The 24,639-nt window shown below is 37.8% G+C and overlaps 1 protein-coding gene across 1 annotated transcript in view; it reads right to left on the minus strand.

Moving 5' to 3' along the window:
- Positions 1–24,639, minus strand: part of LOC135082563 (glucose dehydrogenase [FAD, quinone]) — a 48,384-nt gene that overhangs the window by 20,243 nt on the left and 3,502 nt on the right. The window contains exon 2 of the mRNA XM_063977362.1: positions 394–543. Within this exon, the coding sequence (XP_063833432.1) occupies positions 394–543 (150 nt within the window). The remainder of the gene's footprint in view (positions 1–393; positions 544–24,639) is intronic.

The raw sequence follows: 24,639 nt of genomic DNA on the forward strand, positions 1-24,639 counted from the left end.
CACCTCCAGCAGCCCCATGAACAGCATGAAGGCGCCGCCGCCGCACGTGGCGCCAGCGCGGCCGGCGGCGGCACGGTGTGACGTCACTGGCAGTGGTACCTGAGCGCGGCCGCACGGGTCCTCGAGGTCGCACTGCGAGCGCAGGAACACCTCCAGCAGCCCCATGAACAGCATGAAGGCGCCGCCGCCGCACGTGGCGCCAGCGCGGCCGGCGGCGGCACGGTGTGACGTCACTGGCAGTGGTACCTGAGCGCGGCCGCACGGGTCCTCGAGGTCGCACTGCGAGCGCAGGAACACCTCCAGCAGCCCCATGAACAGCATGAAGGCGCCGCCGCCGCACGTGGCGCCAGCGCGGCCGGCGGCGGCACGGTGTGACGTCACTGGCAGTGGTACCTGAGCGCGGCCGCACGGGTCCTCGAGGTCGCACTGCGAGCGCAGGAACACCTCCAGCAGCCCCATGAACAGCATGAAGGCGCCGCCGCCGCACGTCGCCGCCAGCGTCGGGCCCGGCTGCGACATCGGGCAGTCGCACGTCAGCGCCATCTGAAAAGTCAACAAAAAATATTTTTATTTACTTAATAGAAAGAAAGAAAGAAAATATTTTATTCGATGCAAGTAGGTAAAGCCCGGTCCGTGAGCACGTAGAATTTTGTCCAATGACCCCTAGCTACCCATCCTTATCGCCCGCGCGTAATTAAATATTGCTGTCGCGACTGTGCGACTGTCACCCGCAGTGAGTGTGCGAGCGCGATAGCAACATAATTACGCGCGAGCGATAAGGATGGGTAGCTAGGGGTCATTGGACAAAATTCTACGTGCTCACGGACCAGACTATACACAGCAAGATAATAACTAAAACTAGACAACAGAACGGGTACAAGCACCAAAATGGCATCAGCTCAGTATACGCCGTGACTGCAGAGAGCGCGTCACGACCACTGGTATTCTGCGGATGCCGGTTGAGGTAAAGGGCACGCACAACCAACAAGACATACACTAGAAGACAATCAATATTTACAACGTATTTAAACTTAATCTAAGTGCTGCCTTAATTATAGGTTGCCACGGCATGCAATAGTGGACTTATACATTTAAACAGTGTCTACACTAAAAGAAAATCATGTATATCATCAGATCATTTAGTCTCCACTGCAGGAGCACGACCCTCTCTAATGCACCAGAAGCAAATGGAAGATGTGGCCTACACTCCTCACGCTGGCCAGACGGGTTGGGGTGGTAAAAAAAATGTTTTTTTTTAATGCACATCCCTCAAACTATACCGAACTCTACTCTGCTTCAAGACAATAATGAGAGTCAGTGCTGAAGAGAAACAGTGCAAGAAACTCAGTCACTAAATTGTTAGCCACCTAATCATAACAGAAAAGATAATGAAGCCGATTATCATCACCAACCAACCACAACAGTTTGAAGAATGAAGCCGTCTGGCCAACATGAGGAGTGCAGGCTAAATCCTTCTTTATGCCTCTGGTAACTCAATTAAATGACCTAATGATGATGAAAATCCAAACATAATGAATCCTAAAAATATTTCTATTGAAGCAGATGATTGATCCTCATTGGGGGGATCATTGCCGATACTCGCCACGCTTGGCAGGCGGGTTGGCGAGCGCAGTTTTTTATAAATTTCGCACGCAAACGCTGCTGCCCATCTCGTGCTACAGGATTTTGTCGCCTCTTACGACACGCCTCCTGTTGGCGGTGGGGAATTGTATTCTTTACGGCCGTCCCCACACGGCACATGGAGAGGGCTATGCTTGGTGTTTCTTTGCGAGATCGAATCAGAAATGAGGAGATCCGTAAACGAACCAAAGTCGCTGACATAGCCCGACGTATTAGCAAGCTGAAGTGGCAATGGGCAGGGCACATAGTACGCAGAACTGACGGCCGATGGGGCAGAAAGGTTCTGGAATGGAGGCCGCGTACCGGAAAACGCAGCGTGGGACGTCCACCTACAAGGTGGACCGACGACATCGTAAAGGTAGCAGGGAAGCGCTGGACGCAGGCCGCTACCAATCGATCAACATGGAAAGCATTGGGGGAGGCCTATGTTCAGCAGTGGACGTCCTGTGGCTGAAATGATGATGATGATGATGAGATGATTGATAAGTCAACTCCTTTTACCTCAATCAATACAAACAAGGGTTATGTTGTAATAAAATGCCAAAATTATTAATGCCAGTGTTAAGTGTACAGTCAGCGTCAATTAGTTCGTGACACCCAAAGTATAGTCAAAAAGTTCGCAACACGTCTTTGTTATAATTATTATAATTGGAATAAGGTTGTTTTATCAACTTTTTGGCCATTTTATGTGTCACGAACTACACTCAGCATCAAATAAATCGCACCTCCCGCGACAAGCACTTATCAAACGTATGCATCCCCACTTCCCACCAACATTGATACTATTTGAAAGCCTAGTTTTGAACTTCATTTCATTAAAGGAAAGGTTTTTACCCCAAAAATGTGTCTTTACAAGGATCCAGAGTCACTTCTTCAAAAAATAGGTAGTTACGCTATAGCCATTTTTTATGACTATAAAACTGTTAAGTTGGGATTAATCGCTATCCATCTGTTAAAGAGGACACGTGAGATCTTTATTTGGTTTTATAACCATAAAAATTGGTCTAATTGATCCCAGAGGTGAGCCCAAAGTGAGGTCTATTTTCAAGTCACATTTATGGTATATGTTAATCATTTATTTAGAAATGAAATGTATTTTTCTTTAAGGATATTTATTGGGCTTTCAAATAACACCAATATTGTTGGGGTACCATAATTGTGTCAGAAGAAAATCTTTAAAGTTCGCGTCGCGGAAGGTGCGGTTTATTTGATGTTGAGTATATTTGACGCTGACTGTACCTACCATACCTAACATTAGTTTTGACTCCTTCATTTAAGGTCAAAAAATAAATCTCAGCTATCTTGCCTATCTGCCCTTTAATACACTATCATTTATCCACAATATCTCAAGTCGATCTCACGATATGTGCTCAACAAAGCGCTAAGCTGTTTCTAATCGGACAATAAGTTTTGAGGTCAGATGCAACCGATATGTGTCAAAGTTAACGCGCGGTTTGCGCAAGACATACAGCGCCATCTGTCAGGCCTCGGGCGGGACGAGAACTGACTCCCAGGGCTGACAATGTAAGGTAAAAAAATATTCAAATTTTATTTTCTTAAATTCTTAATGTAAAATGTAATGTGGTGTAATGTGTGTAAATAGTAATATTCAATACTACAACTAAGGTAAGGTAAGGTACCATACCAAAGGGGTTATGAAGGGAACCCAAGGGGTTACCTTGAATTGAGAAACTAGTGCCCGTTTTCACCATCAATCCCTAATTTTATAAGTAACCCCTATGAAAACAAATTTCCTGTTATGTGTCATATGTGTTAGGGGTCACTTGAAGATTAGGGATTGATGGTGAAAACGGGAATTAGTTATTTTATTTAGATCTATGAGATACAACAAATGATGCCACAATGACTTATTGTTGTTGCACACATGCAAACGATTTGAATTCGAATTTGGCACTTCGTAGTAGTTCCTTATTTCGTTTGATAACCTTGAAGGCACATTGCGAGTAACTAATGGATAAATGCAACACAAAAGAAAAGCCAGTAGTCATATAAAAATCGCGGAAATCATGCGTGTAAAATATATTGATTGGTAAATCATGAAGGGGTAACGGTTTAAATTCAGCGGTGTGAGCTGCATATAGGCAATAATCCCGCCTACTATAATGCCTACGCCGAATCAAAACGAATGCATAAAACCATAATTTCCATTTAGTACTTTAAGTACTTTTTATTTTTCATGAATATTTGCCATGGCCTACCTATATAAAACTAAAATAAAATTGGTATGATGTTGTAACCAAGGTATCCTATATATAGCCTAATATGACACTGTGATATCACTTGATTAATTATTAGTGAATGAAGATTCAGCAGAACTCTTTTATAAATAAACGAGGCAACCCTGAGACCTCTGATATTCTGTTACATTGCACTTGTTGCTTGAAAGTAACTAGTTCAATTTTCAAAAACAAGTGTCGTGTTCATGTGACGTTTTTGTAACATTGGAAAGGCGCACTCTTGCAATACATACATACATACACAAGTCACTAATGTACGAGTATTTACAACACGAGTATTAATTATGTAAAATATTCAACTTCGTGTGTCCTTCGCAGATCGATATTATTAAGTTATTTTGCATGTTGCAACAAAATAATATACTGGATCATTTAGATAGCATTCATTTTTTATTAACATAAACCAGGTGTTGATATGTTAAGTATGTATTTCGTTGTTTCAAAGTTGAATGACCAAGAAATGAACCAGTGCTCTTAATTATGTTTGTGCAATGAAATGTTGATGTATATTTGCATGTAGTATTTTACTTATTATGACGTGTGCTTTAGTTTTAAAAAAGGTTTTGTAGAGTGTTTGAGAAGCATTTTATGGTTTTACGAGCTTTCCGCCCGCGGCTTCGCCCGCGTGGCATTTTGTCTGTCACAGAAAACCTTGATCGCGCGCGTCCCTGTTTCAAAAACCGGGATAAAAACTATCCGATGTCCTTTCCCGGGACTCAAACTATCTCTATGCCAAATTTCATCAAAATCAGTTCAGTGGTTTAGGCGTGAAAGAGAGACATACAGAGTTACTTTCGCGTTTATAATATTAGTATAGATTAACACGATGAATGTTTATGTCCTTCCCCGCATTAAGGGAGGCCTTGTACAGGTAGTGTTTACTGTTAATTGACTCTTGAGGTCAAAAAACACCCTGACAGGCATCTAATCAAATCATCGTCCACTAATAGCTGCTTATCATGATAATGGCACATGCACAATGCCACGAAGTTTGATTTAATCATACGTTAGCACTCTGTGACGTAATGCTGGTAGAGTCAGTAGACTTATTCAGTGTTTTTTCATCGCTATCGTAGATGAAAATTATTTAACCTTTAACATTATATTATTTTATTTAACTGTAATCGTTCTATAAGTATTATGTTATTTATTTAGGAGTCTTGCAATGTTAGTTTTAAGAACATATTATTATACGGGATATTATGATACTCATGCGTGCAAAATAAACCACTTTGTTAGTGATACTTCTGTTATTCGGTTACTTTGTGTCAGTATTTGTTTCTAATTACACGATGCGATTCAATCAGTTATCTCTGAAGGTCGCTAAGGCTGGGTTGCACCAACTAACTTTAACGGTAACTATGACTATAACCGGTGCTTTTTGTATGGAGTTTGACAGATTTTAGACGTTTGTCAAAGTTAAAGTAAGATGGTGCAACCCAGCCTAAGTCGCTAATCTGTTAATTGTATGTGTTGAGATTCCGCCGCGAATGTGGGTCAGAGGTTAAACAACAATGAATTTCGACATATTTGTTGTATTTGCAATACCTAAGCTAGGTCATGAGCACTATCATTTATACATATTTTATATGGTTGAATAAACTCTACACGCAAGCTTTAGACAATTTCTAAATACATTTAATTGTGATAGGTGCTATTTGTAATAAAGATGAATCGACTGCTCATTTTATTTAGGTATTTATTACATGCAATAATTGGTTAATGACCAATATTATATTACATATCGACCTTGATCGATATCATTGACACTGCTAACTGATTACTCTCAGCGTAGATAGCCCCGAAATTAGCAAACATAGCGTAGGCGTGACTTTTGATCTCTTATGTCATGTAAGTACGGAACTTGATTTTGCAGTGGACATAGAGATAAGCATAGAAGTAGCTTAATCTGATCATGATTTCAATTAGCAAGTAAAAGCGCCTTTCAAAAGCACTTCCCACTGAAAACTAAAAAAATGGCACAACGAAAAGGACAACGATTTTTCAGCATTAAGTAACACGAATGTGATAAGGATGTAACTACGGTAAATACCAATATTATGTTACTAAGTATGGAGTAGCGAGCAATTCGCGCTGTGAGCATTGCATAGCAGTATTAAACAATAATGTAATTGATTTATATCCGATTGTTTTTACTAACAATAAGAAGAGCACGCCGTAGTAAAATGCCTAGCGATGTTGGATTGCAGTACCTCTGCCTTCCAGGATATAAGCAACGCTCGCCACTAAACAAGCGTACTATGTATTTGTACTCCAAGGTTGAATTGAGCTTACAATATGTGTTTTGAGTCACTAGAATAGCCATTTAAAATATCCGTGGTTTGAATATCGCTTTCACATACACCACAAATTGATTTTATTTATCAGCTCTTACACAGACACAGTCAAAACATTACGAGTACATAATATCAGGGTGAGAAGAAGTCTAAGTATAATCTGGTACAAAGCAACGGCAAAGCAGGCACGCTACTTCTATGCTTAATTCGTTAGCCGAGCATATGTGATAGATCAAGTAGTGATCGTAGAAAGTTGATCGCTTTTAAATTTTCGCAATGATAGCAATAATAACTGGGGCATAGTTTTATGGTCGTAATCGACTCGCAAATTGATTTGGATGTTAATTTATAATTGTTGTAATTTAGACCTGTAATTACATCTTCTAAGGAGAGTCGAAAGATGGGTGTTATACAATATAACTTTAATAGTTTCAAGTTACGCTTGAAATAATGTTATACATTCTTAAAGTGTTATTTTTGATGCACCATCCTTACTGCATGCCGTACCAAAAATGTTTTTTTTTTCAGTTTTGTTAGTCGATGTAGAGGCTAAAACTGTATAGGTAAAGGTAATAGATATGTATGTACTCGTAGTGACTGGCAAAATTTTAATCGACACGATCAACGTTTCATTTACACAAACATAAACCCTCAGGCTACAAGTAAGTAGGTAAGTAACGCCTCAGATGGTTTTGTATATTAAACTGCCTATCAATAACCGTATCAGTGTTGTTAGAGGTATTGTAATAAATCATTGTTTTGCAACAACAAACAAAGCAATGCAGAACGATCCAAACGTTGGCCAAGTGAACTCTGACCCACGATCTTTGCGAATTCTTACCAAATTGGTTGCATGTACCGATCTGAACATATAAGGCAAACGCCAAAGGCCAATGCTAAACACGTTACATGAAATTTTAAGCAGAGCATGCTTAAAGATAGACTTGTTTCAGAAATATAGACTAAAAACAATTTTGGTGCTTATTTTTTACTTACACAACTTTTAATTACTGCTTACACAAAAAGTTATTGCGAACAAAAAGTTGTAACCGATAAAATGACAATAAAACATATTGGCAACTATAGTTGTACAAATGTCAAATGTTTTTTCATATTTCAGTGAGTTTCGATAGAAATATTTTGAAACAGGCCGCTACCAATCGATCAACATAGAAAGCATTGTGGGAGGCCTATGTTCAGCAGTGGACGTCCTATGGCTGAAATGATGATGATGATGATTTTGAAACTTAAAATAATTGAATAAACTTTCCATACAAAACATTGATTTTGACGAGAGAAGAGTCATGATAAAGTACCGAAAATAGCCTTGATATTTCTAGAAATATTTGCATGCTTGTAACTTCGAATTTCAAGAAGTTATTCAATAAGTTGGCTATGATCTATAAAACATATCTGCTGTCGACTGTACCTATGTATTTATTGACTGTAATGCCTTATCTACAAGTAAGAGCTGATGTTTAGTTAAGTTGTGTAATATTTCCTAAAAGCGGAAACTTGACCATATATGATCTACTCATCAGAGATTAAAATTATCATTTATTTATCTTTTATTAATGGCTTTACATTTAATTCAATTGAAGTCGGTAGTGATAGTAGTTACATTGGGTAATATAATTACATTTGGAAATAGGATGTCATCAATTTTGAACGTGATTAAAGGGCCTAATATTTATGGGTTACTTTTAAACACATAACAAGCGTAAATTAGGGTTCTGTAGTGTAATAATTAGAATGCAAGTTGAGGGCTCGGTCAAATTTGGTTTACACGTGATGTCGTAAAAAACTTTATCGTGTCTTTTTTAACGATATTGGAGGCTTAAATCTTGCGGTTTTGAATAGGTACAAAAGATAATTATATTCATTGGAATACGTCAGAAATCTTGTCATTTTAGGAGACACGATGAAGAAACTCTTGTATTTATTTATTTCGTTATTCGCGTCATGTACTGAACTCTGCAAATATACCTCATGGCTAAAGTTACATAAGGTCGATATGTTATTTAATTACATGTAATTAGGTATGGGAAATGTAAAATCAGTACGGTTAGCTGTAATAAACGTTAACTAGCCGAACTTTGATTGCGACAATTTTGCGGTTAAATTATAACGTGGTTAAATTCGTGGTAAACGGATTTGTTAACATTACGAAAATTATACGAGCTACTTGTGCGTGTACCTACTTGCTACGTATATTAGAACGAATTTATATGAATGGAAATATGATAATATCAGTCGTATTTTGAAATATGATTATATTAAAGAGTCTTCCAGTGACTTGGCCCACTCTTAGCTTGCTCCACGGGCCAAGTCGCTGATTGACTTTGAGTCGAGTCAATACGTGTCATGATAAGGTAATTCGTGACCGAAAAATTGCAAATAATAAGTCGTAGAAAAGTCATTCCTTTAAATTTTTGTTTCTAAGAGCTTTAAGCTCTGTCACTAGGACTTGCATAATTATTTACAATTAACAAGAAAGCGTTGCTAAATATAATTTATTTCAAACCTGTATCGTACTTAAGTCTATATATATAAAAATGAAACCCGTTTTCCGTTGTCACGACATAACATGAAAACGGTTTGACCGATTTGGCTGATTTTTTTTTTGTAGTTTTCTAATACTCTGTACAAGGTTTTTACGGAAAAAAATATAAAGAAAATCTCTACGCTAAGGCGGTACGAAGTTCGCCGGGTCAGCTAGTACTTAATAAAGTTGAACTGACTATACTAATTCTTAGTACTTAGTTCCTTACTTTTGTAATAGTAATAGAGCTTTGGTGACAGACCAATCAAAGCCGCGGGCAGCAACTAGTGTTACATGTGAGGCAGGGCCCATTTAGTGAAAGTGCAGCGGGAAATCACATGCACTGAGGACGTACTCGTGTGCAACCGAGTTGCAGGTGCCGTGTGTGGACCCGGCTCAACGTTAGATAATGATGTCGTTCGCGTGGTTAGAGAACTAATGTGCTTCTCAGATAGGTTTTTAAGTGGTACGAATGATGGTTTCATTCCTTGTGCTTATGTATAAGAAAAGCTGAGAAATCTGTATATCGCACAAATTAGTAGGTAACGCCTCTAATAAAAATTCGACAAATTATATTCCACACAATGGAAACGTTCGTTCGTTTCAGCTGAATGACCGTCCACTGCTGGACAAAGGCCTCCCGCAAGGATTTCCACAATGACCGGTCCTGTCAGCCGCCCGCATCCAGGCACCTCCCGCGACCTTCACCAGATCGTCGGTCCACCTAGCGAGGGGCCTGCCCACACTACGTCTTCTGGCTCGTGGTCGCCAGTTGAGAACTTTTTCAGAGAATCATAGGAAAAATTATATTATTTCATAATATTCGTGTTAAATACACTTAGAAGCAAAAATATTATTTTCTAAGGCACTTTCTTCAGGTCAGAGGTGGGTGGATAAGGCCGCGTGCTCGTGCGCCAAGACACGTGCTCGCGTGACAGCGCGCGATGCACGTCGCGATGCGCGCTGTCAAACTTAATGCAGTTTTCAGTACTGCACTCACTATTGTATCGAATTATTTACTAGTCTCGTGTATTGAGTTCGTGCCATTTTATATAAAATATAAAGCTAGCAAGCTTTTGCTCGCAACCTTTATCTACTTATATTATGAAGAAACTGTATCATTGTAAAGTATCATCAAATTCGCCCAATACTCTTTGAGTCTTTATTTTTGATCCGTTTATGTACTGTGGTACAAAATACCAAAGTTATGTTACTTTCCTTAATAAAGCTTCAGTATATTCATTCATATTATATATCTTATAACGTATATAAATTAAGTAAGTTCCTCTTGTTGAATAAGCCGGGGCCCACCCCACAGTTATGTGTGCCGTGAATGCAGTGATAAGCTTATAAACTTACTTTACCTTATGCTTTAAGTAAAGCTACAGCTGCCATGCCAATCTATCTAATGTAAAAGTAGAAGCAAGCCTTCCTGTTTGTTTCAATGACAGATTTTTATGTATCCTCAAACGCTTAACGTGTAAGCCCATAAATTAAATTACCTTAATGGTACAGTTTAATTTGTCATCGCACATAATAATGTTTCGCCACATCCGTTCTAAGTCAAGCTCATGCTCTCTATCTTACTAACGTAAAGTTGGATTTACACCAGCGACGCGTGGGCGGGACATCGGCTTTAAAAGATTAACTTCCGGTTATATCCATTTTAAATAAGACAGTTTGACATAATTACATCGAAACTGAAACATGTCATTTCAGCCGTAATAAAGCTGACAAGACGAATGGCAGTAATGTCACAATTTGTCGGTTTGTCACTTGTCACCCGTTGTTTTCACTTATAATCAACATTTCATATTGTTATTGCCTACTTGAAATCTTGACACAATGCAATATTTTGTGATTGCTCGCAATTTCATGGCAGCTTCCTTTGATGAGCAATATTTGACGGCAGTTGTCAACCATAAGTATTTGAAACTGTTGGTCTAGACAAAGTGCAAATTTTAATCGCAAACCAGTGGAAAAATGGTCGAAAAGCCCCTTTTTTGTATGGAGTTTTGAGGGATTCGATTTTCGATTCGATCAAAAAATGCGTTTTGTCTAGACAAAGTGCAAATTCTAATCGCAAACCAGACGAAAAGTGGTTGAAAAGCCCCTTTTTTGTATGGAGTTTTGACGGATTCGATTTTCGATTCGATCAAAAAGTACGTTTTGTCTAGGGGGGCTGATCACCATTGACGTAGCTGTCATTCAAAAATAAAATAAACCGTCATTGTTCACGTACGCACATTCGCAGCTTATGTAGACGTGCCCTTAGTTGCCTTTACCAGCGCGGCAGCGCTCTGACATTCGATTAATTACACAAATCCTCTAATTACGAGTGACAAGTCAATCTTAGATAGCTTCTGTTGCGACAGCCTATTTTGTGCCGATCGAATTGAGGATAGCTGAGAGATTTCGAAATATTTGCTTAGAAATACTAATCTCATTAAAAATTCTCACTCGTTTAATTTAACAAACACAATAGCTTCGTGATTATCTTAATTACAGTCTATCAATAACGCTTGTTTTTGATTTACGATGCAATCAAAAAATTTAAATCAGACCACGTCAGTTTACTACGAGTATACCTAAAACCTAAGAGAACTTAAAGCTGTCACCGTATTTTTGTATCTGTTTTTTCACTCATTGCGAGGTAAATTATTGGTATTACCTATAAGCGTCTATATCATCTGTCGGTGCTGGGAAGCTTTACTGTGATTAATAATCTACTTTCCGACTAATTTAATTCATTGTAAGACAATTTATTTGCATAACATTCAATAACATCTTTCTAACCGCTTCATTGAAGAGTGATTCAGCCGTAATAAGTAGTTGGCCCGATAACTTGCACAATTATGTGAATTAGTTCCACGAGGTGTGGATTCTAGATCATCTGTGACGCAACATGCGCGTGCGCCGCCTGCTTTACTTCGCTGCATGTGTGGAGCTTTTACTATACCTACCTACTATAACTGGATCGATAGGCAGTTCAAATCACTATCCTCCTACTCAATTATGAATCGGAAAACGATTCATGACGAAAACTGATGTTCTAAAAATTATCGCATCATTGCAAAAAAATAAATATTGATAACAATACAAATAATAATTGATAGCTTTTTTTTTTGACACAGTTTATAGGGTTGTCTTTTGAGCATTTTGTATGTGTGTGTATTAATTGTGCAATGTAAATAAAATCATCGTAACTCTTAAATGTACGCTACTTGTAGGTTGGAGTCTAGACACTGTTCATTTTGTTTATGTATTTTGTTATGCAAATGACTGTAAACTGTATGTGTACTTATTGAATAAAAAAAAAACTCAAATTATGAATCAAAAACGATTCATGAAAAATAATGTTATAAAAAATTTAATGTTTACAAAAAAAGATATGCACTCAGTAATATATGAGTTGATTATGTTGAAAAACTTTAAATAAGTAATTCCTCTGACAAAGTCCGCGTATGCGTAGAACTTCATAAGAATATCGTTATAACAAAGCACGCATTTTAGATGTGTTAGGTATTTCGGTACTTTAGCACTGTATTTTAGTTAAAAATTCGTACCTATTACAATTGCAAAAGATACACTGTATTTCGCTTGATGTGCTGTTGTTCTACCTACCGAAACTTGCCTAAGAATGACAAGATCAAAGCCTAACCACTAATAATATTTTAAAATAACCAAAAACGTAACCTGCGCAAGCTCTGCGCATTATAATGCAATTTGAGGCACCTTGAAGTACGGCGGTTATCTCACTGCGTGGGAAGTGGACCGCGGGAATCGAACCCGGGACAGGTGCTGATATATCTCAGTCGCCACTACGTTGTCGAGCTTGTATTATTTGCGTCCTGAGAGCTTTGAATGGACTTTCTAGCTATGAAAGCTTAGTTTGGGAATTCTGAGAGGGATATTAGAAATAAAGATTCCTAATCATAAGTTTAAGGCTTCTTTTCCGCAAGAGATGTACTAAGCGGAGTTAAAGATGAGCTTTTAAAACACTAAGCCTCTACTCTAAAAGGTTTTAAAAATGTTAGCTTTATATTTTGTCTAGGCCGAGTTGCACCACCTAATTTTGATCGTAACTTTGACGTTAACCGGTGTTTATTGTATGGAGTTTAACAGATTTTTGATGTTTGTTAAAGTTATAAGTAAGATGGTGCAACCCAGCCTTAAAGTATCTATGAGTTTTTACCTAAAATTAATATAATCTGGACTGTAATGTAAAACATAATATTGGTAATAACTTATAATGGACATACCGTTTTTTATAATTCAAATAATTATTTAATAACACCTCCGTGATGTAAGATCTCCGTCAACCAAGCTCAGTGCTAAAAACTGGCAGTAAAATAATTAATTACAATATAAATAGGCATACGTAATGACAATCGTTATTGTTAATTTAGAACCTACGAGAATTTAATTAACATTCTTAGCAGTTGACACCAAAACGGTATGATGTGTGTAGAGTGAGTAGACACACTTCACTAAGCACAAAAAGTGTGTAATATGGTCAGTTTCACTGGTTTTTGACCTATTTCAGATATAATTTAAGCTATTAGGCATCAGATTACAAGGCCAGGTGGAAGGCAAGAGAGCACGCGGTCGATCGCCAACCCGCTGGATTGACGCCATCACAAAGGACACTGAGTTCACCATGGTCCGGTGTACTCACGACACCCCTAACCGTCAGAAATGGAAGCACATCGCCAGGAGAGCTACCCTCGGAGATGACATCACCCCACCGTGAACCTCGTCAGCGCAACCACGACCACTCTGACAAGAGTGCTAGACTAAGAAGATGATCAAGGATTTTATCAGCCAAGTGTGAGTGAAACCAGGCTTAACAAACATCTTGCCACAACTTGTTAAAAATTGCACATCAAATTAGTCGATGGATATCTGAAGTTAAATAAAAAGATCTTTGCAAACAAGAATTTAATACCTTTCACTGGAATGGTAGGAAATATATTTGCAAAAGTTATTTGATGCTATCAATTTCTCTTTAATTTGTCTTTCAGTATGATCTCTACCATCACGTCTCGACAATCTAATTTATGTGATCTGTGAATTTCTTTCTTCCTTATTTATTTTGGAGTTATGTTACGAAATGTAGCGCACATAGTAATGTAAATGTGACTCATATAGTCATGTGTCTACCTTACGCGTAACTTTAATAGTAGGTAGAGCACCACTACTCCTACCCAACGTGCTTTATATCAGTGTTTTTCAACATTTTATGTGACACGACCTCCCTAGTATGAAAAAATATTTTGCGACGCCCCGACCGCTCGCTTTTTTTTCATACATTTTATAATGTTACAAAGATGTTGTAGGAAGAGAATATTTCAATCCATACAACATTTATGCATTAATTTGCATAATTAGATTTCGGATAAATCTGTCTTTATTACTTTACAGTTTTTTTTACTGAGGTAGTTTTTACAACCTCTCGACCCCAGGGGGTCGCGACCCACAGGTTGAAAAACACTGCTTTTTATTTTTTGCTTTATCACAAGTGGGCCTACTCTATATTTTTGCCTCTACACCAAAAGAGCATTCACAGCATGTTCTCAGTGTCAATTATTACATTCGTGTCGGCGCAATTATGTCTAATGGTGTCCATACAATAAGCGGGCACAATGATCCATTTCACATGGCCGAGATTTGGGTCATTTTAAAATATAATGATCTAAAGCGTAACATAATTTGGGAGACACGATCAATATTTTGTTTATACTGAACATTCCAATAGCGTAAGCTTTTACTACGTGTTTCTTATATTAATTCAAGAAGCTCGCTTCCACCTTCGGCCTGATCGTCACTTACCATCAGGTGAGGATGTAACAGGCCAAGATCTTCCTCGTTGTGGTTAAAAAAAGTTGTAATGTATCATGTTGCAATAAGTAGTTATTTTTGTCGGTCGGAATAGTGTTACAATTATTTACAAAGTAGATGCTAAATTGACTATAAATCTGCGTCCTTCTCTCTAAATTTTGCTTTGCCTGACAGGGTCCAAAAGGTCGAATGTTATATGGAATAGCAAATAAAGAATTTGATTATGAAAAATATGTTATCGGTATATGCTATCGTTATATATAGGAACTATCCAATATCGGAGACCATGACAATTGGTGTGTCTGAATGACTTGCATTTCAAGAAAGACAAATGCCGGAACAACGAATCGAAAGCACGACTGCAGCGCAATGCAGTGCTAACATCTCCGCCAATTCGGCGCGCGCGCAGCCTTCGCCGGTGAGCGGATGGCGCGTGTAATGTCAAGGCGCGCGACTGGTTCCCTGGTGTTGTTGTAGGAATTGATTCAAATAGAACCAGTGAGAAGATGAGATGAAACCGAGCTAAGAAGGTTTCACTTTAATTCGGAAAACTTTTTTTCTGTTCTGTGGGAAATATGATCATAAACAAGCGGTGCAGTAAGTGTAAGTAGATTGGTACAAGATTTTTTTTTATCCACAACGAGGAAGCTCTTGGAAGGAAGATATTTTCTCTCTAATTCAAAAACAACCGAAGATATTGTAATATTATAGGTACTCACATTGTAGAGTTTATGAAATGGCAGAGTTTACGAAATATGGCATGTGATTGTGAATCATGGGTTAAATAAATCAATGGCGAGTTTCTCAACACTAAGCAGATTTTTGCTAAAATGCATATTATGGCATTTAATGGTTAAACATGTCACAATGGACATCGGAGATTTGTAAAAAATATGTAGGTATATGGAAAACATGAATAGCTTAAAACATTGATATTGAGAAAGCTGATCGTAATTCTTAAAAAATACCTAAGTGGCTCATGAACTATGGCTCCGAGTGGCCCGCGTGACGTACCGTCGGGCCTCAGGCCTCAGGCACTCAAACGCACGCGCAACGAGTTGCGAGATCGGTCAGCGCACTTTTATTTATCGACGTTACTCAGAAAATCACTGCAATTTCCATTTACTACATAGCATTTTCCTAACCTATACTTACGACCAGTTGTAATTGCGGGTAGTTTATTGATGTAAGTGTGGGTGATTAAAGATTAAAATCACAATTCTCTTAATTTGTAATAAACATAAAATGTTCGTTAGGATTGGAATTATCACCATTATTGTCTTCAAGTGGACGCATATTTATTTTAATTAAGATACAGGACTATTCCCACCTTTCGTTCCCACCGCTACAACTCCTATAATAGCCAAGATCTACAGCTTGACCGCCAATATGAACACAATCAGTGAAGGTCAAGTTTTAATTTAGATACTTATACTCGTAGAATGAAGCTTACAGTACGCCTAATTTGTAAGGTAAATACCTAAGTAAGTACCTAGTAGAAAGTAAGTAGATAGTACGTTATTTTCCGAAGAAAGATTTTTCTGAATAAGGATTGAGCTTTCTATAATTTTCTGGCCGTAAGTTTGAGTAATTTATGTCAATATGGTCTTGAGGCAGTTTATTTCTTACAATTTCAGAATAATTTGAATGTTTATGTTATTTCCCTGAAACTATCAGATAAATTACGATAGTCTTTTGAAATGGTCAATTGTCTTGACAGCAGCCGCGGGCGTAGACTCTACCTCGGTAGTCCACGTGACCTTTGGCCCTTGGGGGTTCCATAATACCTACCAATTGAACCCCCTAGTGTATGTATATTTACAACTACCTCCTACTAAGATTATGAGATGATAGCATGACTGTAATCTACATTAAATTACCATCTTTTATATCATTCCAAGGTTTAGTAATGATTTTGATGATGAAGTAGACGAAACTGCCGTGGCCCTAAATTTACTGCGAGAAATATCTCGAAATTAGATAAAATCTTCTCGCAATAGGTTAAACCGCAGATCATTATGTGGGTGTGCAGTAATAATCGTAATTTATAAGAATAAGAGTCTGAACTTTGACTTTTAATAGATCACATCAAGTTAGATCTAAAGAATCAAATGACTAAAACATCACCTGGGACTTTAAGTTACGATGCACTATTAATTTTAAAAGCTGTTAATGCTTACAATGCTCAAACACAGCCCACCATTGTGTAAGAACACTAACTTGTTATAATCTACAGATATCATCTTGAAATCATTATTAATAATGCCAACAAAGACATCTGTCAGCACAATCATATCGTTTCAGCTAATTACACCGTTTATAGTCCAGTTGTAAATCTTCGGCGTTACATCACTAGAAAGCCAGTGCGGACAATGGGCCGATTATGTCGATATCGACAAAGGAGCTTATCGATGTTGCGACACTGACAGATGAACTGTCGTCTGCATTCTTTGTGGGGTGATCTACTCTGTGCATGACACACAATAATCTTGTTAACAGTATTGTGGTTTGCCGATTTATCGTAAGTATTAGGTAATCCATGCTCAATGCTCATGGGTATACCGGGCATGTTAAAGGAGGTTCATACAGAGTCTAAGGCAGGGCAGGTTTTGGCGCATACAGGCATGAAGCAACGTTTATTTTGAAAAATACATGAAGTGTCTCTTTATCAACTTGAAGTTTGTCGTGTAGCTGCTGCCTGGATTGAACTAAATTAATTCACGACACTGCTTGCTCTAGCATTATCTGAGGAAAAATCCTTGCAGAGTTTAGGAAAATACGAAATTAGATTTTTATGCAAAAGTTCTTGTAAGGACGATTTAGTTATTGGTTATTAGTTTTGGAGTATGCTTACATGCTACCTTTTCTGGTCGTTCTTGTTACTTGTTGGTTGTATGCAAGTAAGCTATATTTGATACGTTTCTAAATAAGTTTAGCATTAAGTATGTAAAGTTATGACAGGTAGTCTAAATGCATACTAACAAGCTGAAACGTGACCCCGAAGTAAACTGGGGTCAACTTATAAATAGACATTTGGGTATAAATTGTCCGATATTGCAATATGTCCTTGTGACCTGCTTTATATTTCCATAATAGATTTATTGATTTACGTTAATGTGTTACCACAAAAAACTACAGTGTCCGTGTAATTTGTCACTGGCAACAGTTTGTGTATTAAATAAAAAATATGATTGAACACTGTTTTGGTTTTTGCTATTATTTGTTGGTAGATAAAAGTAGTCTGATAACTTTTTTCTCCTTGCAAGAGTGGTAAAGATACTGTGCATATGCACAGAGAATGCACATAGGAAATTGTGCTTTTCTCATTAAACTTTCAAAGGTAAGACCCGTGCTCGTGGTAAGACTGTCACACATACGCTTCAAATGGAACTGGTGACGTTGCCACTGGTGAAAGACTTCAAAACTGATACAAATTGCAGAGAAAAACAATTGCGAATCGATATAAAAAAAAAAGAAAGAAAGAAGATACTTTGTGGCCAGGAACGCGAAGTAGGATATTTAAATACACTCAACATCAAATAAACCGCACCTCCCGCGACAAGCACTTTCAAACGTATGCATCCCCACTTCCCACCAAGATTGGCACCATTTAAAAGCCTAGTTCTAAACTTCATTTCAATATAGGAAAGGTTTTTACCCCAAAAATGTGTCTGTAGAAGAATCCAGAGTCACTTCTTCAAAAAATAGGTAGTTACGCTTGAGCCAACTTTTATGGCTATAAAACTGTTAAGTTGGGATTAATCGCCATCCATCTTTTAAAAAGGACACGTGAGATCATTATTTGGTTTTATAACCATAAAAATTGGTATAATTGATCCCAGAGGTGAGCCCAAAGTGAGGTCTTTTTTCAAGTCACATTTATGGTATATGTTAATCATTTATTTAGAAATTAAATGTATTTTTCTTTAAGGATATTTATTGGGCTTTCAAATAACACCAATATTGTTGTGGCACCATGATTGTGTCAGAAGAAAATCTTTAAAGTTCGCGTCGCGAAAGGTGCGGTTTATTTGATGTTGAGTGTAGTTATTTTGAAATCAAAATAACTAATGTGGAACCCATTAAACTCTAAACTGGTGTAAAGTTTATAAAGTTTAATTAAATTGTTTTATCCATGCAAAAAATATGAGTAGAGCCTTGATAGAAAAGAGGCAGTTCCATTGCACAGTTCCCACGTGCCAAGTGTTGTAAAAAACAAGGTTGAACATTGTAGTTTACCAACTGGTGTCGCAGCTAGTTTTAATTATTTATCTAAGGACTAAGTATTAACAATGAAATTGACGTGACTGTATGTAAAGTTGATTAGATACAAGCAAGCAATGGAAGCATGTATCTGATAACTCTTGAATTATTTCGGAACTGACATAGCAAAGGCCTGTATGTGTTTGTGTAGTGGTGTTAAGACTCTGTAAGTCAGAATCAATCAGATGGTCTGAGAAGAATGATATTTATTATGGCTTGAGTTGGGACAATAGAGCCAAGCGGGAATCATATGGCGGCTTATAAAGTCTGAGTAGGAAAATATAATTTATCTTTCTCTGTGGAATAACTTTTAAACTCTATCCATAATCAAGCTCCCCAATGTTGGTGACATCAGAAACCAAGGTAAAAACACAAGTACAGTTTTCATCAAAAGTGATCTAAGAAGGTGCAAGTTAATTTGTTCTTTTTGTGTAACGTAATTAGGGATAATTTCTTAATCGCAAAGTACCTACTTAATTGTCGCATGAGAAAAAAAACGCACATATAGAAAACTATTGTCTATTTACACTTTACGGCATTCAAATTAGGGCAGTTAATAGATTGTACAAATCCCACCCGTGGGAACAGCGCTCATTATACAACCACCTGGTTCGTTTACCTAGAATATAATTACGTTTGTAAAAGTGTGACGTCAAGATTCTTACATATCTGGGCCAGCTGCCATGCACACTTTAATTAGATATTTAATTACATATTTTGTAATTGTGCGCGTCTATTTATAAAGGTTGATTTTGATCTACGCGCCCCGTGCATTGCGTTTAGAGGTGCGACTGCGCTTTCTGATATATTTTCTTACTACCTCCATGTACGAGTATTTGGACTGCTGTCCAGTTTGGTAAAAGCTCTTTTTAAAAGTTATTTGAAGAAAAAAAAATGACTTAGTATAACAACAAAGTTCTGCTAGTTTGAATAGTTGTATTTATTAATATCTACTTGAGTAATTTATTCGATCTTCGCTATAGCAAAAGCTCTACATAGTTTGGGGATAGTATTATTTGATATAAGTAGTGTTACTTGGCAATAAATGTGAAAAACTAAAGCACCAAATACCTATGACAGCAGACTCTACATAGATAAATCGACGCGTAATCGTAAATAAACCAACCATGTCATGAATCTAAGAAAATGAAACCAATTGCTAGACTACGATTATCCTGGCATATACTGCAACAAACTTAAGCACACAATGACTCATTAAGGTGTTCACACGTAAGTAAATAATGACATTTCAAAAAGGCTTCGGCCTGCAAACATTACTAGGTGTTTGAAAACAAAAAATATCTTCCCACCATCTAGTGACACTTGATACCTGCGGCCTATTGTGGGACCTACTTTCTTAAGAGTGGTCTAAATACTTTGTTTCGTTAGTTTTTTGTTTGAATGACAAATTAAAAGAAGGTCTTAATAATATGATATTATTTTTTGTAATGAGAGTTAGCGCAGTACCGTTCATTATGGAAAACCTTGGGGGAGGCCTTTTTCCAGCAGTGGACGTCATTTGGCTGAAACGAACGAACGAACGAATGAAGTTATAATTTCAATGCGTTACCTGAAAGTTATTACTATTGTAAAGTGCGCGTCTCTATGTATCGGTCACTACGCACACCCGCTTCCTCCCATAGTAGGCTCTCCTTGTAATAAACGCATTCTTAAATCACAGTCAGTCTTGATTATTACACTATCTTAATCGCCCAACATTACATAGCGACCCAGCCAGGGTTACACTATCATACTTTCATACTTTTTACAGCACCTAATGCTATTATTCTGATGTAGAGACAATTTCATGATATTTATGTAACTTTAATATATTTTAGTGCCAAAGAATCAGCGTCAGTTTTTCCTTGCGAAGGAATCAGCCAGTTCCAGCAGGTTTGATTACAATTCAGAGTATTTGAAAGGTGCTCTGACGACTAATCGCTGTTACGAGGCGTAGCTCAGTAGCGTTTAACTGCCGACAGTTTGTGCCGGCTTGTGAATGGACGCGTTTACTCTTGATAAAAAATTCATAAATTGCATAGGATAGTTCATATTAAAATGATAATGGTCATATACAGTACATTCCGTCTTTTACACAGAAAGCTTCAACAATATTAATGTGAAAGTTTATGAATATGGATGAAAGCTGTTTGTTAGTCACGTAAAAAGTCACATCATCATCATCATTTCAGCCATAGGACGTCCACTGCTGAACATAGGCCTCCCCTAATGCTTTCCACGTTGATCGATTGATAGCGGCCTGCGTCCAGCGCTTCCCTGCTACCTTTAGGATGTCGTCGGTCCACCTTGTAGGTAGACGTCCCACACTGCGTTTTCCGGTACGCGGCCTCCATTCCAGAACCTTGCTGCCCCATCGGCCATCAGTTCTGCGTACTATGTGCCCTGCCCATTGCCACTTCACGTAAAAAGTACTCGATTGATTTTAATTGCACGGTGTACTACGCCAAATTAAAGAAATGGATAAGGCGAAACTCACGAGCACCAGCAAGATTTAAATAAATGTAGCGTTTAGATAATATTAAAAATATGCACTCGCAATCATGTGGGGTCGGTCTTAGACTAGATGCATGCCCCCATTAGGCTGTAAAGGTGTTAACGAGGACTCCATAATCTAGAGATCATCGCGTCAGTTCACACCGGCTCTGGCGCGTTGCGAAAGGGCGCGATCACATGCGACAAAAACAATATTAGTACCGTACAAGAGAACTGGGTGAAGTATTCTCATTGGACTAAATACACATGCCAATATGAGTCCCCTGGACAAGTGGCAAAACGTGACAGTTGTAAATTCGCTTCAGCGTATTTTTGTATGGAGTTACTTCGCTCCCTGAAGGGCTCCGATTTTCCGACACTTGTCTAGGGTACCAGATACCGAGACACTTTCCGTAGAACATAGCAATAATTTATGTTTTGAATTAAAAAAAACTCTAAAATCAAGACTGTAAAGCCATTTCCGTTTTCTTCTATCACTCTCTCTCTCTCAAAGCTAGATGTCAGTATTACCAGTAATGGGTATTTTAAAGGTATTTTCTTGTTTAGGTCTACTATAATAATATCAACGTCTGTTGCGCATTTCATCCTCAACACATTCGCCTGGCTAGACAAGTTTTTGTGCTGTAGCCTACATCTTAAAAAGCTGTGATATAATATAAGCCTATTAACGAACATTTCGCAGGCAGATTATATTCATTACAGGCCTTTTGTAAATAAACGCTGCGGTCACGCTGCGGTTGAGACGCGGTTCTGTAACGAATGCCGCTTTTAGGATTCATTGACTGTTGTCACCAAAAATGGCAGAAAAAAGAGAATGTTGTTTGTATTGTGATTGCGGTAGTATCATTGGAACTCAATACATAAACAAATTTATTGATAAGTAAGATAATTTTGAATAAAACATTAAGATTTAGTTAACTAATATAAAACTTATTTACATCTAGGTACATTTAGCTCTCTAGCTCTTCCCACACAAAGAAATTATTGACGGGCTGTGTTGAATCGGCTGATTTTCGCAGGAGGGCCGAGATGGTTCACAAATTATCCATCGATATTCAGGAACTTAATACTCTAATCTAAATAGTAAAATATTCGAAACTACAGGATTTTTGGCTCTAAAATCGGGTATATCGGAAAGCTTCAAATTATTAGATCTAAAGACGAAACTCACGAAAGTACGGAATCCTTCGGTCTAGAGGTATTTTTGCTTGTCACGTTTATTGTTTCGTCTTTAATAATAGGCTGCCGACTGTGACGGTTGAATTGTAGTAATAACGTAAATTATCAACGATTCCATTTTATTATTGAGCTGAAAGCTGGTGAAACGTAAAGTAAAAAGTATTTGGTTGTGTACTCGTATTGTAAAGACGACGTCAAGTTAGATCAAAAATTTGATATTAATATGCAATTATGCATAAAAGCAATCATGTATAAATCCAGAAAAGAGATTAAAACCAGTCTACTAATAAGATCACTCAAACAAAGAGGTTACATTATAGTAGTAGAGGATATAACATTACATGTATTACATACTCGTATATTATTAATTTAACACCAGTAAATTGGTGTGCTTAATTTTTCATAACATTATTCAATTAAGTATAACCATTAATTATAACAAATAACGTGTCAAGCGAAGCTGAATGGCCGTAAAGAGTAAACCAACACAACACACAATTATCCAGACAGTTCTGTTGTCTGTCTGACCTTGCTTTTGATGGATGACTCATGCGCACCTCGGTTCAAGGTGACGGTTTAGAAAGATGTATGTTCGCATGAAACTAAAACCACACTAAAACGGTAAAGTTTGGAGGCTTGCAAGACACCAAATGGCAGTAAATCACAAACTGTCAATCGTCTTAGGTCAAGGCCTATAGCTTACGTGACCCTTATCATCATCATCTCAGCCACAGGACGTTACACTGCTGAACATAGGCCTCCCCTAATGATTTCCACATCGCCCGGATGGTCAACGTTGTGGGTGGAAGTTCCATCTCCACTCCAGAACTTTTCTGGCCATGGCCCATAAAGCACAAGGAATTAGGGTGCGTATAACAAACTCCGACAAGGGCTAGTTGGTGGCTTTACAGGACTTATCCTTCTTGCTGTTCCTTCCACTACACTACTGAAATCTTGGCCTTGTATAGCCATCTTGTATAGTCAAAGTTTGCCTGTAAAACCCACCAATTAGTGAAGTTACGAAGTTTGGGGTGGCTTCAGACTTTGACAGACCAGTGACCAGTCTCGTTTAGTGTATAGACATACATTGCATAGCTACAATATGTCCAATGCTGTAACTTGGTACCAATATCCAATGTGTACAAGTGGTGTTAGCTAAAAAAATATCAAATATTATTACTATTCCCAATTAGTTTACTAATAAAACATAACTGCATTTTATTGTCCACAAAAAGGGCCCTTTAGCGCACTTTTAGAACATAGAATGTTACTGGTTTTGATTGGTCGGTCATTATAACTGCTAAACGATTATGGCCATACACGTAAATCGGTAATTAACTGCCTTTTCGTGTGAATATGGATGGGTCTATGGTGTCATATGGCTGCAATATGCAATTATAGGTAAAGTTGTATGTGTGTATGAAATGAAATCATTTCAGTTTTTATAGAGTTCAACTTGCATTATTTGTTTCAGTTTTGGTGGATGGCACTTTCAGAAAAGGCCCATAAAATGATCTTCTTTAAAAAGTCAGTGGATTTCAATGTGAGCTTGGACGAATAATGTGAGCAATAAAAATTTGGATATCACCTTTCACATCATCAATCACACGGTAACAACTTCTAAATGCATAAAGGTAAACCGAAGTACCATTACTTAATCTTTTACGATATGACATGATGTGATTACGTTCTCTCAAACGACATAGGTACGTGCAGGTCATGACAGGTGTCCATTACACATATTTTGGAAAGCATTTTTTGAAATCCGATCGATTTCAAGCGCCCATAAAGGGCTTATCGTGAGAACGACCGTTAATTGTTCTGTCGTGATTCCGCAATCCTGCGCAGCTATGGCGCGCAACACGAACTAGTCTTTGTTTAATACTGCACTAACATTTAAATTTTCTATGGATGTTTTGGATTTTTCGAAATCGTTGCACACAAATAATCGGAGTCTACGTTTTAAGTAAATTTTCTATGGCTACATATTTCTGATTTTTTTAAATCATTGCGCAAGTAGGTGCTAGTGTATTTTAAGTAACTTTTTCTATGGGTATTTTAGATTTTTCGAAATCGTTGCATACAAGTTTTGCTCACTCCGCTA

Source organism: Ostrinia nubilalis, chromosome 21 (assembly GCF_963855985.1).
Source record: "Ostrinia nubilalis chromosome 21, ilOstNubi1.1, whole genome shotgun sequence".
NCBI classification, from domain to species: domain Eukaryota; kingdom Metazoa; phylum Arthropoda; class Insecta; order Lepidoptera; family Crambidae; genus Ostrinia; species Ostrinia nubilalis.